Source organism: Anopheles darlingi, chromosome 2, assembly GCF_943734745.1.
Source record: "Anopheles darlingi chromosome 2, idAnoDarlMG_H_01, whole genome shotgun sequence".
Classification (NCBI taxonomy): domain Eukaryota; kingdom Metazoa; phylum Arthropoda; class Insecta; order Diptera; family Culicidae; genus Anopheles; species Anopheles darlingi.
The window spans coordinates 29,389,403-29,404,402 of NC_064874.1; the positions used below are offsets into that span (position 1 = coordinate 29,389,403).

The 15,000-nt window shown below is 52.3% G+C and overlaps 1 protein-coding gene across 2 annotated transcripts in view; it reads right to left on the reverse strand.

Annotated features, from left to right (window-relative positions):
• Positions 1–15,000, reverse strand: part of LOC125959703 (B-cell lymphoma/leukemia 11B) — a 69,317-nt gene that overhangs the window by 22,594 nt on the left and 31,723 nt on the right. The window contains exon 1 of one of the 2 annotated variants that reach the window (XM_049692587.1): positions 6,227–6,275. The exons of the other annotated variant lie outside the window; for it this stretch is intronic. Coding sequence (XP_049548544.1) covers positions 6,227–6,275 — 49 coding nt within the window. Of the gene's footprint in view, positions 1–6,226; positions 6,276–15,000 lie in introns of those variants that run through there. 2 annotated transcript variants of the gene reach the window in all.

Sequence of the window (15,000 nt, forward strand, 5' to 3'; positions counted from 1 at the left end):
AATAATGGTTACAGGCCACCAGAGAGAGCGCGCGCACACCGCGATTGCCCAATGCTCCTCTCCTCCGATGACTAATGGTTCCAATCCGATACGATCCGAACAGAACAGAACAGAAGACGACATGTTCCGTGGCATTCGTGCGTACGTGCATGCGTGCGTGTGTCTGTGTGTGTGGTCCGATAAGCCAAATGGCAAACACAATCGATTGGCGGACGTTGTCGACCCGTTCGCAGCGCCGGAAGGCGAACAAATTGACGGACAAACAGGAGACGGAAAGTCCAGAGCCTGCCACTAATTCCCCCGCGGCGATACCTTGCACCCATTACGTCATTAAATTAATAAAACTACCAACTACTAGAGAGGAAGAGACAGACAGAGAATACTGGACAAAGCAGGGCTGGGCGCCGGTCCTAATCCGGTCTGTGACTTGCTTCCGAGAGTCAAGCGAAGAGGAATAGTGTGATGATGATAATGGTGGTGGTGGTGGTGATGTAATCCCCTTGTTGCAGGACATCATCAGTCGTCTAGTGGTCGACGCCACACCACCCCAAGGATTAACACCCATCGCTCCCACCCTCCCACCTGCTGTGTTGTGCCATTTCCTCTTACGGTTCGATGTGGCCACGACGACAGCCAACAGGGGCACCGACCGTAAATCAGGCTTATTTAATTACCCTTATTGAGTGTTTGGTTGACGCAGTAACACCACCACCAGCAGCACCAGTAGTGGTCGGTGACCAGACACCAAATTCAAGGATCATCGACGAGGAGGAGTGATGCCATCGATAACACTCTTCTCTCCCTCGATCTGATTTCTTCGGTTTTGGGCGCATAAAAAGAGGGAAACCCATAAGGCGCAATTTGTCCTCTCGATTCCTCTATTGCCTTGAACCCGAGGGGGAGAACTGCGGACATTGGTCAGCCCTGCCCGGAATGGAGGCGAATGGTCAAAAACGCATCGGAATCGATATTTTCGAGCAGAATGCACATTCGTGCAGTTATGTTACGCATCGAATCCAAAAGAAAGACCAAAACCACGGCGGAGAGAGAGAGAGAGAGAGAGAGGTACAGAGAGCGTTAAAGCGGTCGAGAGAAAAATGGGCGTCCACTTCGGTCAGCATGATGACCGGTTCTTCTTCTTCGACTCCTTCTCTCCCCTGGTGGTTCGGGACGCTGTCATGCACGACGACGACGCATGCTGACCAATGGGCACGGCACTGGCCAACGAAGAAGGGGTTTTGGGCTCTATCTCATCCGCTCGTCGTCGTCGTCGTCGTCGTCGTCGTCGTCGTATCCACACGCACGTGGTGACCGTGTTGACCAATGAGGAGTCGCAACTCACCAGCAGGCGAACCGGTCCTTTCCATAAAAGGTGCGCTCGCGCTCTCCACACTCTCTTCTTCTAGTGTGGGAGAGAGAGAGCCACTCGTGGCACAACATATGCATCTGTCTGTCTCCTGTCTCTTGCATATGAGAATGCATTTCATGTGGACATGTCACGACGATATGGGTTCCAGCTGTCCCAGAGAGGACTCCGATGGGTTTTACTCCATCAAAAGCTCACCGTTTGACAGGCGGAATATGGTCCAGAGGCACGGAACTGACACGGAACGCCAGATTAGAGATTGCCCTCACGCGTTCATCAAACATCGGTCAATCATTGTCAACGACCCCCCCTGTTTCGTACAATGGCGACCGCCATTGCAGTTCCGTTTGCTCTTCTTTCACTATTCCACACTTGGATGTGGGAGGATATCCCGAAAATGTGGAACAAACCTACCGCCGGTAGCACACCGTCGCGGTCGTGGTCCCTATACAACTGCCACTCGAGGCCAACTGCACTGCAGCCTGCAACTGCATGTATCGAGTGTCGTCGAGTGTACCGGGAATGCAGCTGTGGCCAATTCGAGAGTGAGAGAGAGTGGCTGGAATCGGAACTGGCATCGAATTCGAAGCCCATTCGCGGCTACTTGGCGTTTGATCCCCGTGTGTCGACGACTCCAACTCTTGAGCCAGCCAGCGAGCAAAATTTGCATCTTATGCGGTTTTTCTTGATATTTCTTAAGTGGCCTCGCAGGAACGTCGTGTGCGTCGTGTGCGTCGAGAGTTTCTGTCGGTGAATTCCATTTGAAGTCGCGACCACCGAAAACCTTTACGGACCTTTATACCCTCCGTGCGTTTGACCTCTTCGAGAACGTCGTCGACGACAACGACAAACAACGAGCAGTAGAATCGGTATATTACTGTTCCTGCCCTGGACACTTGTGTATTTCGCAAAATTAATTTGTCCTCCTCGGGAGGTCGCGAAGGACACACAAGGAAACCCTTCCCCTTTGGGCCGATGGGTCCGTTTCGAAACGCAATCATTACTCGACCGAACTCGACGCACCCTAACACACGGAAAGGGGTCAGCTTCCTGTGACCGCGGGACCTTCCCGGGATGTCCTTCAAAAGACACGCAGAAGGACATCCACGCAGCATCCAAAAGCGCGACGACAAAGACGCAACACACACAGTGGCCAAACCGAAAGAAAGGGGGAACGAAGTTGGCATCAGAAAGCGGCGCGCGATGAAATCTTCCGGAACGACGTGTTTCGACGGAAAGCGCGAAGATGCCGCGGATGATGAATTATGTTATGTCCTTTCGGAGAAGGACGAAAATACACACAGACACACGCGAGTGAGCGCGCGCGTGGCATCAAGCGCGTAGTATCAGCACCGTCAGCAGGAAAAATGCTTACTACGGAATTCGGGAATGCGAATCGTCATAAAACCACAAATCGAATTCTGGTCACAAGTCGATTGAATGCTCCTTGGCGGCGTAAGTCGTAAGCTACTTCTTCTCCTGCTATTGCTGCTGCTACTTCTGCTGCTGCTAAATTAGCTGATAACTATCTCCGTACGACGACGTAATTGCCTCCCGGAATGACTCCAAGACAAAGCAAGAACACAACAATCCGGAACAGTTCCCTTATTAGTTCCTTGGTTCCCTGGAGTTTGAGCCGCAGCCGCCATTGCCTGGCGATGGCGTGCTAGACGCCAAACTATTTGATTGACTTTCGATGCATAAATTATTGGCCCTTGGAATTTGGACGGGGAGGAAGCGAGGTATTCGTTTGACGGAAAATCGAAACAATAAAGACACTCCCTCCTCCGGCTCGTCAGGATAACACGGAGGCGGTGACCTTCGGTACAAGATACTGCCCATGCCGTCCAGGAAGACAAAGAACTGTTTTCCAGTTATTTATTCATAACCAATGTTGATTGACCGCCGTAGCAGAATCCAGATTCGGTTCAGTAAGTCGGACCTCCGCTTTCTCTCTCTCTCAGTCTCTCCCTTTTCTTTCCGTCAAACAGTACGCGTGGCGTGTGTTGTGTGTGTGTGTGCGCCCGCAAATTCGATTAGGAAGTTGTAAATGATCCCCGATGCGTGTTACTACTGGTCCCGAACCATCGGCCCGAAATCCGGACATAGACATAGAGGACCGGAGGACCAGGCGACTGGAAGCCACTGGCATCAAGTGAATCGCCGCCGGCGATTGTCGATGATTATAGGGATATTGCACGGGGAAGGGGGAACGAACGGGGGCTGGCCGTGCCGCCAATACACGTCCAATTTGGGGTGCTCCCGGGAACGCGGACGGAAATGTCAAATTATCGATTCGATGTCACCAACGTTGTTTCGGGAGGACGACGACGTGCCTTTGGGGCATTCCTTATTAAGGCGCGGAGGTCATGCCATGTGGACTGATTGTGGGAGAAGTTACAGCAGCGCAGAGACCAGATAAAGACCAGTTAAAGTGACGTACTAGCAGCAGATGTGACTGGGGACGGTGTGCATTTGAATCCAGGCCAGGTTAGGTCCAACACTGGACTCCCACAAAATCCCCTGGTTTGGGATTCGTTGTTGTATTTACTCAGAGAGGTCTCCGGGCTGGTTTAAGCTAGTTCTCGTGCTTGTCTATAAACACAATCCAACGATCCGACACGCTACAAGCGATGAGTAAGCCCTGGCCGAGCCAAAGTGAAGCACTTGAGCAAACAGCGACTCAAACGGGCGGCTGCTCCAACCGACAACCGCCCGAAAGCCGATTCATCCGCCGGAGCCGAAAGCCGGATCTCTTTGGACGTGTGGTCAGTGTGGAGGAAGGTCCATCCGTCTCCTCATCATCATCGGCCATAAAAATGTGCCAGACTAATCATTCTGCAAATATTGACCGGGAACAGAGCCCGCGCGCTGGACGGCGCTCGAGGATGGCCTCTAGGGCGTTGCGGGCTAGAAGAAAAACGCGCATCGTCTACGTTCCGTCCCGGGGCTTTTGGTCGATTGTTTCCGTCCGAAAAAAAGGTCGGTCCGTCCTGCATGATGGAAGGTGGTGTTGTGGGTTGATGATAAGCAGCTCCGTACAATGCAGGCTGTAGCCGTCATTCCATTCCATTTGCATTTGCGAGGTTGTGTTCCACCGTTGGCCACAACCGAAGCGAATCGGAACAACAAACCGAATGGGGACATCTCCTCCTCTATGAGGTGGCCAACCTTCGGTTCTTCGTTGCGCGCTATCGCGAACTGGCGGGAAGTCGCGAACCACCCTCGCATGGTGGTCGCGTCGCGTCGCGGTCATTGCAGTGTTGCGGGTCAACGGGTGCCTTTGGACCCCCGGGAGGAGGCCGGGAGAGGGTCGTGCACTAACCCATATAGCCGCCGCCGCCGCCGCGCACCTCTTATCAGTGCGTGGGGATCCGCAACGCACAGACCGATGCCACCCACCCCTATGGTTGCGTGCGTGGTGACGCGTGGTTGCATCCGCCACGCCGCGACGCCACGCCACGACGCACGACGACCGGCGCGGCGGTCCCTTATCAAGCGCCAAGGTGAAAGGCAAACATTTGCACCTCGGCCACAAACCTGCTGCGACTGCTGCTGCTGCAGCCCAAGGGAGACCAACCGATACGGGGGTGGACCACGCGCGATCGACGAAGAGACAAAGCGAGAAAAAGAGAAAGAGAGGACCGCCACCGCCGCCAGAAAGTTTACCTTCGCGGCGTGCGTGGTGCTCGCTACACCCCAGAGAGCGCGGTTCTCGCTTATCAGTTCCACGCCACGCTACGGTGTGTGTTTTGTTTGTGGAGTGCGGAGGTGGATTGAACGCGGTGGTATCCATACCAGCGCCCGCCAACCCTCGTGCCCGTTGTGCGAGGGTGGTCGCGGACTCGCGGACGCTTATCGCACTCGTTCCGCCTCATCCACCGGTCTCCATCACCGCCGAGACGAGTTGGAACTTCCGGGGCGGCATAGGCCATCACACACACACACACATATTCAACAATCGGCCTAACGGTCGGCACATTGTTGCTCACTCGACGACGGCCCCTCTGTTTGCCCATATCGTTCGTTCTCCTCCCTGGACCCCTCCACAATTCCTCGTCCATTCCATCGAAGGTCCGGTTCTCGTCTTCATTAGCACCTCATATTCACCGAAGCGGCGACCAAAGAACCTGCAGGCCCAAACAGACATCATAATGAAGCCCTTTTGACCACTGCAGGGACCCCTTAATCCAGCAGCCACTTTAAAGGAGCTTACTTCGATTCGAAGTTCGAAGCTCTCGGTGACAAAAAGTTGAATGCGTGTTACCGCGTGGTCAAAGCAAACATATGCACAACCCCCAGGCTGAACGGCTGAAAAAGGGCTGGCTGGTCGTTGCAGCTGGTCCGTTACGTACGTATCGAACCAGCGCTTCGATCGATCGATAACCCGATACACCCACGCCCGAAACACCACCAGACGTGCTTATCACGCTTCTCTGGAAGGCGCGGACGCACTCGAAGGGGACACATTGGATTCGAATCGAAGGAACTTCTCGACGTTCTCGAGTCCTCGAGAAGACCGTTAGGAGTCCGTTAGGCGTACAGAAAAAAAAGGCGCGAGCGAGCGAGCGAACACCCTTAATTGTAGGCCACTGGCACCTAGCCCAACTCCGCCTAGCGACCGGAAGTCGGCTCGGAAAAAGGCATTCATGAGCTGCGGCACACAGCGGGATACACACACACACAAGCACAGGGTGCAGAAAGGGGGGTGGTGTACTGTTGCAAATTAAAGGGTTCCTTCCGACGACAACGACGACCGGTTCCTTATGTGACGACCTGACCTCCGCACCCTGGTGACCGTTCCGTCCGAACCACCAACCACCGCGCTTCAAACAGAGAACAGAGACAGAGCAAACTCACGATCACGGTTGTGCGAGTAGAACCCGGCATCTTCGCTGGTGGACAACATGCTGCTGCTGCTGATGCTGACGATGCTGCTATTGTCCGGGGGTCTTCCGGACGGTTTCGAACCACTTAGTATCACTTTCTTCAGCTCTTTTCGTGTCCACGTGTACACTGGAGCACGACGTTTTCTGTTTTGAGGTTAGGCGGTCGTCGGCTGTCGACCATTCACTTGCTCTAATACACTACGGTAACCACCACAATGAATACTAGATCGGCACTAGGGGCCACTACTTCGACACAACAGAGTGCACAGTCGCGCGCACACTGAGGTTTTGGTTTTAGCTTTCTTTTCACCAATAAAACAATAGCACACAAACACACACACAGAAACTAAAACAGTAAAACGGTTGCTGTCAACGGCAATGGTGTGGCCATTTGCCGTGTGATGGGGGCAGTAGGTGATGGCCGCATGAAGCTGGAGCACCCCTAAACACCTGAACACACACACTGTGAATTCACTGTCACCGCCGAGAGGCACTTTTGGCGCGCTTCAACGCAATCAGCATCGTCATCGTAGTAGCGGAAGAGGCGTAGTAGATCCTGACGTACCGAGGAGGAGGAGGAGGCGCAGGAGGAGGTTGCTTCGATCCTGTTCGTAACTGTCCTCGAGGAGCACGACGCTGATGAGCTGATAGCAAGTGGTGGTGGGCGGTTGGCCGTTGTTGTTGTTGACCGCAATCGATGGGAAGCAGCCGGACACACACACACACACCACTCGTACTCGGACCTCAATGGCTACTACAACTGCTGCTGCTGCTGCTTCTGGTGAGTCTGGTATCTTCGTGTGGCTACTACGATGCTGCTGGTGCTAGTGCTTTTGTGTACTGGTCACTGGACGCACGTCCGTTCGCGTCGACGACGTTCCGGTGTATGGCTCTGGCTCTCTTGACACCCAAAACCCTAGCTCCCTGCCACGGTCGTCTGCGCACCCCTCACACACGCTCTCGCTCTCTCTCTTTTGCTCTCTCTCTCGCACCCGGCTGCAGGATTCGTTGTTGGCCGAGACGGACGACGGCCGAGGGTTGGAATGGACGTGCGGACCCGGCGGACGAAAACGGACAAGAAAAAAAAAGGACCACGTCTGTGTGAGTGAGCGTGATTCGAGGGGTCGTCGTTTATTTTTTTTGTACTGTTTCTCCCCTCACAGAACTCACATACACACACAGTAGGCGTGCGCTCTCTTTCACTCTCGCTCTCGCTCGCTCTCTCTCACTCTGTCTTGCGCTCCTTTGGTGAGTGGTGAGGATGTGAGTGCAAAAAGCATTATCCTTTTGGCTCTGGGTGAACGCGCAGGGAGAGAGAGAGAGAGAGAGAGAGAGAGAGAGAGATAGTCGGTCGGTGAGAGAGCGAGCCCCCATTCCGGGACAAAAAGCAGGACTTCTTGTGAGGGGTAAGCGAGTCCTGGCGAGTCCTGGCGAGAACATCACCTATTCAGTGTAGGTCCCGGTTGGTCTAAAAGGACGACACGGGAGGAGGATGTTCGGATCGGGTTGCTGCTGCTCGGCTTTATCTTATCACGAAATCATCTATCACCACCACGTATGTCCACGTATCTGCGTGTGTGTGTGTGTGTGGCCATGTGTGTGGTAGTATAGCACTCCGATGATTGGTCATCGAGATCCTTATCTCGGTGATTCCAAAGCAAAAACCGGAGGACGGAATGCATTCGAAGCTACGCTGCGTTGTCCACACACTTGTCACCAGAATTCGATCGAACACAATGTCCACGCCTGTCGTGGTCCTATATTGGTGGTTATGACCGTGTTGACCGAGACACAGAACCCCTCGGGGGGAAACGAATCTGGTTACAAGCCAAGTGGTGGGAGTAAGGGAATTGCTCCGAGAGGTCCTCAACACGAGGCGTCTCAGATAGCAGCAGACCAACAGCAGCAGCAGTGCTGCGTCCGGGAGCGCTCAAGAGCTCAAGTGCCGTCGCCAAGTGCATCGAATGACAGCGAACATCGACGAGAGACGCTGGACCTTCAATATCCAATTCCCTCTCCGGTTCCCGGGCGTTCCCATACACCAGCAGACCATCCCTATTTCGTCCTTTGGTCCTGAGAATTGACAACGTTCAAGGTGGTGGTGGGCCGGGCACATCCTTTAAAGAAATTCATTTCCTTCTCGCGAACCATCATTGATCGACGATGACGATGTGCAATCGAAGGATCTCTGCTCTCATTCCGGTGCTTATATCCGGTCCAGGAGGTTCACCTCCACTCCGGTACTCCAGGCCTCCAGCAGGCTGCTTTATCCTTTTAGCGCTTCAGTCCACAAATGCCGCCAGGAAGAAGCGACCGGATGGAAGGCGGTGTCTCATCCGCTCCGCATTCTAATGCATTTCCTTTCCGTTCGGCACTCGAAGCTTCAATATTCAAAATTAGTACCTCAGAGGCCAAAATACAGAGAGAGAGAGAGAGAGGGAGAGAGAAAAGGCCTAACCACCAAAGTGCATCCTTATCGCGTGTTGCACTCGGAACTCGTGCAACAATGCGTGCCACCGCGATAGCTCGAGATTGATTGTGGTGTTTGTGGTGCTTCGTTTTTTTTCGAGAAGGAAATCTGGCTTTTTACGTCCTGGAACTGCTCTAGATTTCCTTTTTTTCCCGGTGTGTGTGTTGTGGCCACGCACAAAAAGTGTGATCCACACGAGAATACAAAAAAACCATATCCTCGCGCAGCACATCCTATAAGACACACAACACACAGGATAAGGCACGGAAGCTAAATAGTAAAAAAATCGTCTCAAGATCCACACAAAGCTAACGGGCCCTCGCTTGATGGCCACCAGAGAAATAGAGAGACAGAGAGAGAGGAACCACGGATCAAATTCACCACAACCACCGTGCGCTTCCGTCCTTTCTGGCGTCCTTTCTTTTCCGACGTCCAGCCCTCGTGGGCCCAGGAATCACGGTGAATGAATGCTTAATTATATCTTTGATTTATATTAATAACAAAAGCCTTGGCCTGGCCCTGGGTTTGGGCCATCGGTAACGGCGCGATAAACAACGGAAAATTAGAAAACACACCAGAACCAGGAGGACCAGGACCCCGCAGGACACACATGCCAGGGATACGAAAGAGAGGAAAAGAAAATAATAAAAAAACGCTTCGAGATGCCCGTCTTCATCAGCGGATTTCGACCGCGGGTTCACCGTTTTTTTCTCCTTCTTCTTTTTTCTCTCTCGCGGTCCAAGACGAAAGAGATGAAAAAAGAGAGATGACGGAGAAGCAGCAACCAAAAAAAAAAAACTAGAAGCAGGGAATCGAGAAATACCGTTACACGGATCGGTACCCCACGTCAGAAGCGTCAGGACGCGACGCGATTCCCTCAGCACATTTTTTTTTACTGATACTCCTAGAGCGCGACCAGAATCTCGATGGTTTTTTTCTTTCCTTTCTTCTTTTCCTTTTCCTCGCCGTGGCCGTGGCCATATCGATATTAGAATATGTGCGCGCGTATGTGTGCTGTTTGAGTTGCTGGTGATTTATCTGTTGTCCTGCCGGTGACGGCGCCTCTCGCTAGGATAGCTGGATTTGCTTTTTTATCCGACATTCCAAGGATCTGCCAAGCCCAAGACCAAGTCTTCCAAAACGGAACTCGCTGAGCTCAGGGGTAGAAAAGCGACCCCTAGCCAAGGGGAGGGTAGCAGCGCAAACAACCGTGCGCCATGGTCGCACACCGGATCACACCGGTGCCGCGGTCCCGTTCGGATGTTTTAAAAAACAATTTATGCGCCCCTCAGCAGAATCCGGTTTTTTTTATCCTTCGACGTTCGTCTGGGACCCCCTTAAAGATCCCGGTGGCCTCAGTGTTCCAACCGGTGAGGACAAAAGCATCGAGGGGAAAAAATTGGCGGACTGCAGCGACGACTACTACTACACTTTCTTCTCCGCAGTCCACCAGGGACCTTCTATTTTCGCCATGAGATTAAATGCGTGTGTGCGTAAGGACCTCTCTGCATCTCTGTGAGGCTCTGCGAGGGGATCGAAGGAAAGGACATGCAGCAATCACCACCGTCATCATCGATGGGCAGCAGGGGATAGGATTTCGGGATTTCTTCGGAGGTCCATTTTCACCGCGCCTTAAGCCCCTTATTGCCATTCTTCGCCACTGATCCTGATGATGACGATGATGATCGTGGTGGTGGTGGTGATGGTGGTAAGGATATGGGTTCGGACTCCGAGTCTCAATTTGCTTTTGTCGATGATGATTAATAAAAAGGAAGAAGGTTAGCCTCAGGACGAGGCTGATCGCGAAGCAGATAGCCGAGACGAGGCGATGCGTTCGGTCGGCGAATACATTCCCGTTGGGTTGGGTTGTCCATCAAACTCTCTCACGGATCCTGGCAAGCGATCAGGGGTGCGCATCTCGCCTTTTTTTGCAGAGTTGTCGTCGATGCGATGCGATGTCAATGCCAATCCGTGTGTCTTGTCCTAGAGATATCGTCGTCGTCGTCGTCGTCCTGCGGCTGCGGCGATTTATGCGAAGATGCTTGATCGGCGAGCGTGAGAAAAGGTGGAAAATGTTGCATTTTTTTGGGACTACGGGACGATTTTTTGTCTTCCAGCTGCTGACCGGGGAGTCCTTTGATGGGAAATGGGACGACTGCAACGTGGACAGCAGCAGCTGCTGCTGTGTGTCCTGTTGGTTGACATCTCGAGATGGCGCAGAGTGGAAGAGTTGAATCACAAACAGCGAAGCGATGAAAGCAGGAGTGGAATGCGTGGAAATGATAGTCGAAACCGAATGCAAACCAAGGGAAATATTGACGAAAACGTGAAGAATGTTCTGGGGAAAATCGTGCCTTTTATACTGGACGAAGACATTAGCCTAAAGTGCGAATGGCGGATTGTACTGGACGGAGCGAATTTCAACCTTTTAAGGAAGACTAACCTTCTTCACAGACAGAAGCGGAACGGAAATGGACACTGTGCACCGACTAACTACTACTTACGCTCCATTGGATCAGACTGAAGCATCGAAACTCGTCTTACCTAGAAGTGGAAAAAGAGAGAGAGAGAGAAGAAAACACAGCATTAGTCGTGGAACAACCGTAAATGTGGAGCCTCCGCAAAACATTTGGACATTTCGAAGAGCAGCCAGCAAGCGCAGCTTCCTTGCTTATGCAACCAGCGCCCCCTCAAGAGCTCACAGTTTGTTACGTTTTCCAATTCGGACCAGGTCAGGGGGCCCCAAACCGCGCAAGCATTCCGCATTGCTCGTTTGTCGACATTAACTCCCGTGTGCTCGTCATAAAGGAGGAGGTATTAACGTTACACTTTCGCGCCGGCTCGCGCGCACACGGTTACATATTAGGCCGTTTTGCTGGAACTGGAACGACTGGAAAAGCCAAGGAAACCAAATCGAAACACCAAGCGGCCGGAGCGGCCAGGCCGCTTGCGCGCGAAACCAAATCGCGGTCCGGAATCGAAGGAAAATGGACCCCCGGTGCAGTGCAGTGCAGTGGAGTGCAGTGCAGCGAAGTGAACTTTAGCATCGAGCGCGTGCGTTGCATCATGCCGTGGACGGCGGCGGCAGTAGAGTTCCATGTTATGCCCAAGGGCCGGGGGGTTGGAGAGAAATCGTGAGTAACCTCTTCCCGTGCGCCGTCGTGTGGACAACAGCAGCAGCAGCAGCACCGTGGCCAATGTTGTGGAGTATGGCAGCACGGCAAGAGGTCAGTACTCGGTGTAGTTGGTGCATCCCGGTGTGGAACGGTGCCCGATTGGCCAACGACGATACACGACGATGCCCTTCCCGGATCTTCCGGACCGTTCGTTCAGTGAGTCCGTTTGTTTTTTTTTTTTTTGTACAAAAGGTCCAATGTCAAACCGATCGCTACTCGGACTACTCGGTCTTTGGTCTCGGGGGGTCGATCGAGGAATTCAGATTCTGAAATTGCGAATTATCTTCTCGTCTATTTGTGCGCTAGTTTGTGTGTGTGTGTGTGTGAGAGAGAGAGAGAACATTCTAATCGTTTTTTTTTGCCACAAAAAAGAGGGACCTTGTCGCATCTCATTCCAACTGATAGTCCACTCCATAGACGTGGCAAGGCAATCGGGACCGCACGTCGAACATAAATCATGCTGCCCAATCACTTGTTGAGCTGAATCGATTCGTCGGCCCAACACAATACACTGGGCACACCCACACACACCCACACATGGGACTGCCCTCGGTGGATTAGCTACCGAAAAAAAAGCGGGATGTAAGGACGACCAAAAAAGGACGACGACGACGCAGACGCACTGGACTCAAGCTAAGTCCTGGATTGAATCCCCGAAAAGAGAAAAAAAGGTCCCTCTTCAAGCTACAATTATCCCATTGTCGTCCAGCGTCGTCGTCTGGACGATTTTCGGATTTTTGGATTGAGGATCGCTGGAAGCGAAAATCCAATTCCATCACCACAATCCTTGGGAAGAGGGTCTCTCGATCGATCCGCATGCAGACAGACCCCCGAAGTGACCGATTAAAGGCTAGCAATGTCCTTTCCTTTCCGCTCAGTTCCGACCACAAGGCACATGTTTTGGACCAAATTTGATTGATTCCTGCACCGTTTCGTGCGTGGGAAAGTGCGGGCAGTGTGCGCTGTGTGCAGGTGCCCATCGCGTGAGCTGCGGAATTTTGTGAAAATTCGAGACCCTCGAAAATCTCGAACGTTCCCTGCCGCGTTCTACCTTTCGCTTCCATTCGTAGAAATCGCGGAGTAACTCGCGCAAGACGCAGAACTTCGAATGGAACTTTGGTGATTTTTTGTGTACCTTAAGAGCACCGTACCGGCCGGCCTTTAGAGGCGTTACCCTCTAGCCAGGTCACGTACGCACACAGCCACACACACACAGCTAGTAGTAGTGTCCAGCGATCATTTACATAAATTATTTGTAGCATAAACAATCCACCCACCTTCCTGGTCGGCCGTGCGTGCGGCATAAAGCGACCGCGCCACTGCGATCGTGACCCACTCGGCCACGCCTCACCACCACCGCCTGAAGTAGGGTACAGCATCCATACAACCATCAACGGTTCAACGGTTCAAAAAAGGTAGCCAGCAAATGGACAGTGGGTAACAGAACTACATTCCACATTAATGATGAGTCGCAGGACAAGAAGTAGAACCAAATATATACCTAAAATCGTGTGAGGTAAGGCAATTGAGAGAGTGTCATATACCAGCACGAAATAAAACCTCTGAACCAAAAAAAAAAAAACAATTAAATGCAAACAAAAAAACATGGCGAAAAAAGTGGAAATGTCACGCGAGAGAGACAAACATTCGCGTCACCAACCAACCAACCAATACCGGTCACCGGTAGGGACCCAGAGGGGCAATAACTATTAGCAGCAGCACCACCGCGGAGGCCCCGCGGGGCGGTTTATCGTTTTATGGTTTGTTTTGGATCGAGGCTAATTACGGAAGACAAAAGGAACGAGGACGAGCGTCCAGGACACTCTCTTCATTCTCTCTCTCTATCTACTGGCTCGGTAGGTAGGTAGAACTGACCCGGTAGGTTGTGGACTGTCTTCGAAACCGGACAATCATCGGGCTTTCACCGATTGCAGCAGCAATAAAGCCATAAAGCACCCCCGCGCCAGGCTACTCGTTGTGCTCTAAGGCCACTCCATAACGCCTCAATCACTCTGTAGTGCGCCTCACGATTTGGTTTTTTTTTCTTTGGTTCTTGGTTCCCTGTTCGTCTTCAGAAGTTTCGAAGACGCTCTTTTTTTCCTGTCCTGTTGTCCTCGGGAGGTCTCATTGTTTTTCTCCAGTTTTATTGGCCTCCCTCCCGACAGCCTGGAGCACGACAATTCGCCTCGACGGCAGGCAGATAGGTGGCCGTTTGGTGGCGTGCGGCGATTGTGTCCTTTTTTTTGCGGGTATCAGTGCCCCTTGGCCGGTATCGAGGGTTGTAAACAGCTCATAAATTTCGCTCCGCACATTTCCAGTGGCGGTCGGCCGGTCGGTCGGTGGTCACTTGTTTGTGTGCTTTGTGTCTGTGTTTTCTTTTCAAAGAATGACCGAAGACACTTTCATACGACATTTTTCTCTCCGTTTTGTTGTCTTTTAAGTTCTTATGTTATGTTTGCTTCTGGATTAAAAGGGTGTCGATTGAATTGGATTGTAATCAAGCAAAGCACTCACATCCAGTACAGTCTAGCTAAAGATGGCACTGAATTGAGGGTCAAGTCGACACACACACACACCGTGCCACCCATTTGCGATCGATCTCTTTGCGCGATCGCAACAAACCAACCGAAAAAAAAGGCATCATTTATCTCGATTCACGATAGATTTCCATATTTTATCAGCCGCAACAAACAACAACCACCGCAGACCGCATGTGTTGCTCGCGTCTCCCGCAAAACACAACACTACAGTTCCACTCCTAACGGTAATCCATCATTTTCCCTTCTGGAGGGTGACACCCCGTCGCCACCGTCATCGCAGATCGGCATCGGCTTTTGATGGCTTTTTAGCGAGTCCGCCGGCCTTAAAGACAACAAACAACGACAGCATAACGACATGCCCGGTGCCGATGCCGCTGGTGTTGGCTTTCGACCGACCGCACACCAAGCGTCGCAAAACAAAAAAAAGAAACCAAAAAAACAAAGGCCAGGGAATCAATTTGCGTATCGGCGGCAGCGATTAGATGCGCGATCAACGGGAAAATCTGTCACCATCTGTTGACCACTTTCGCTTTCCATTCCGCCCTTCATCTCGCGTCTT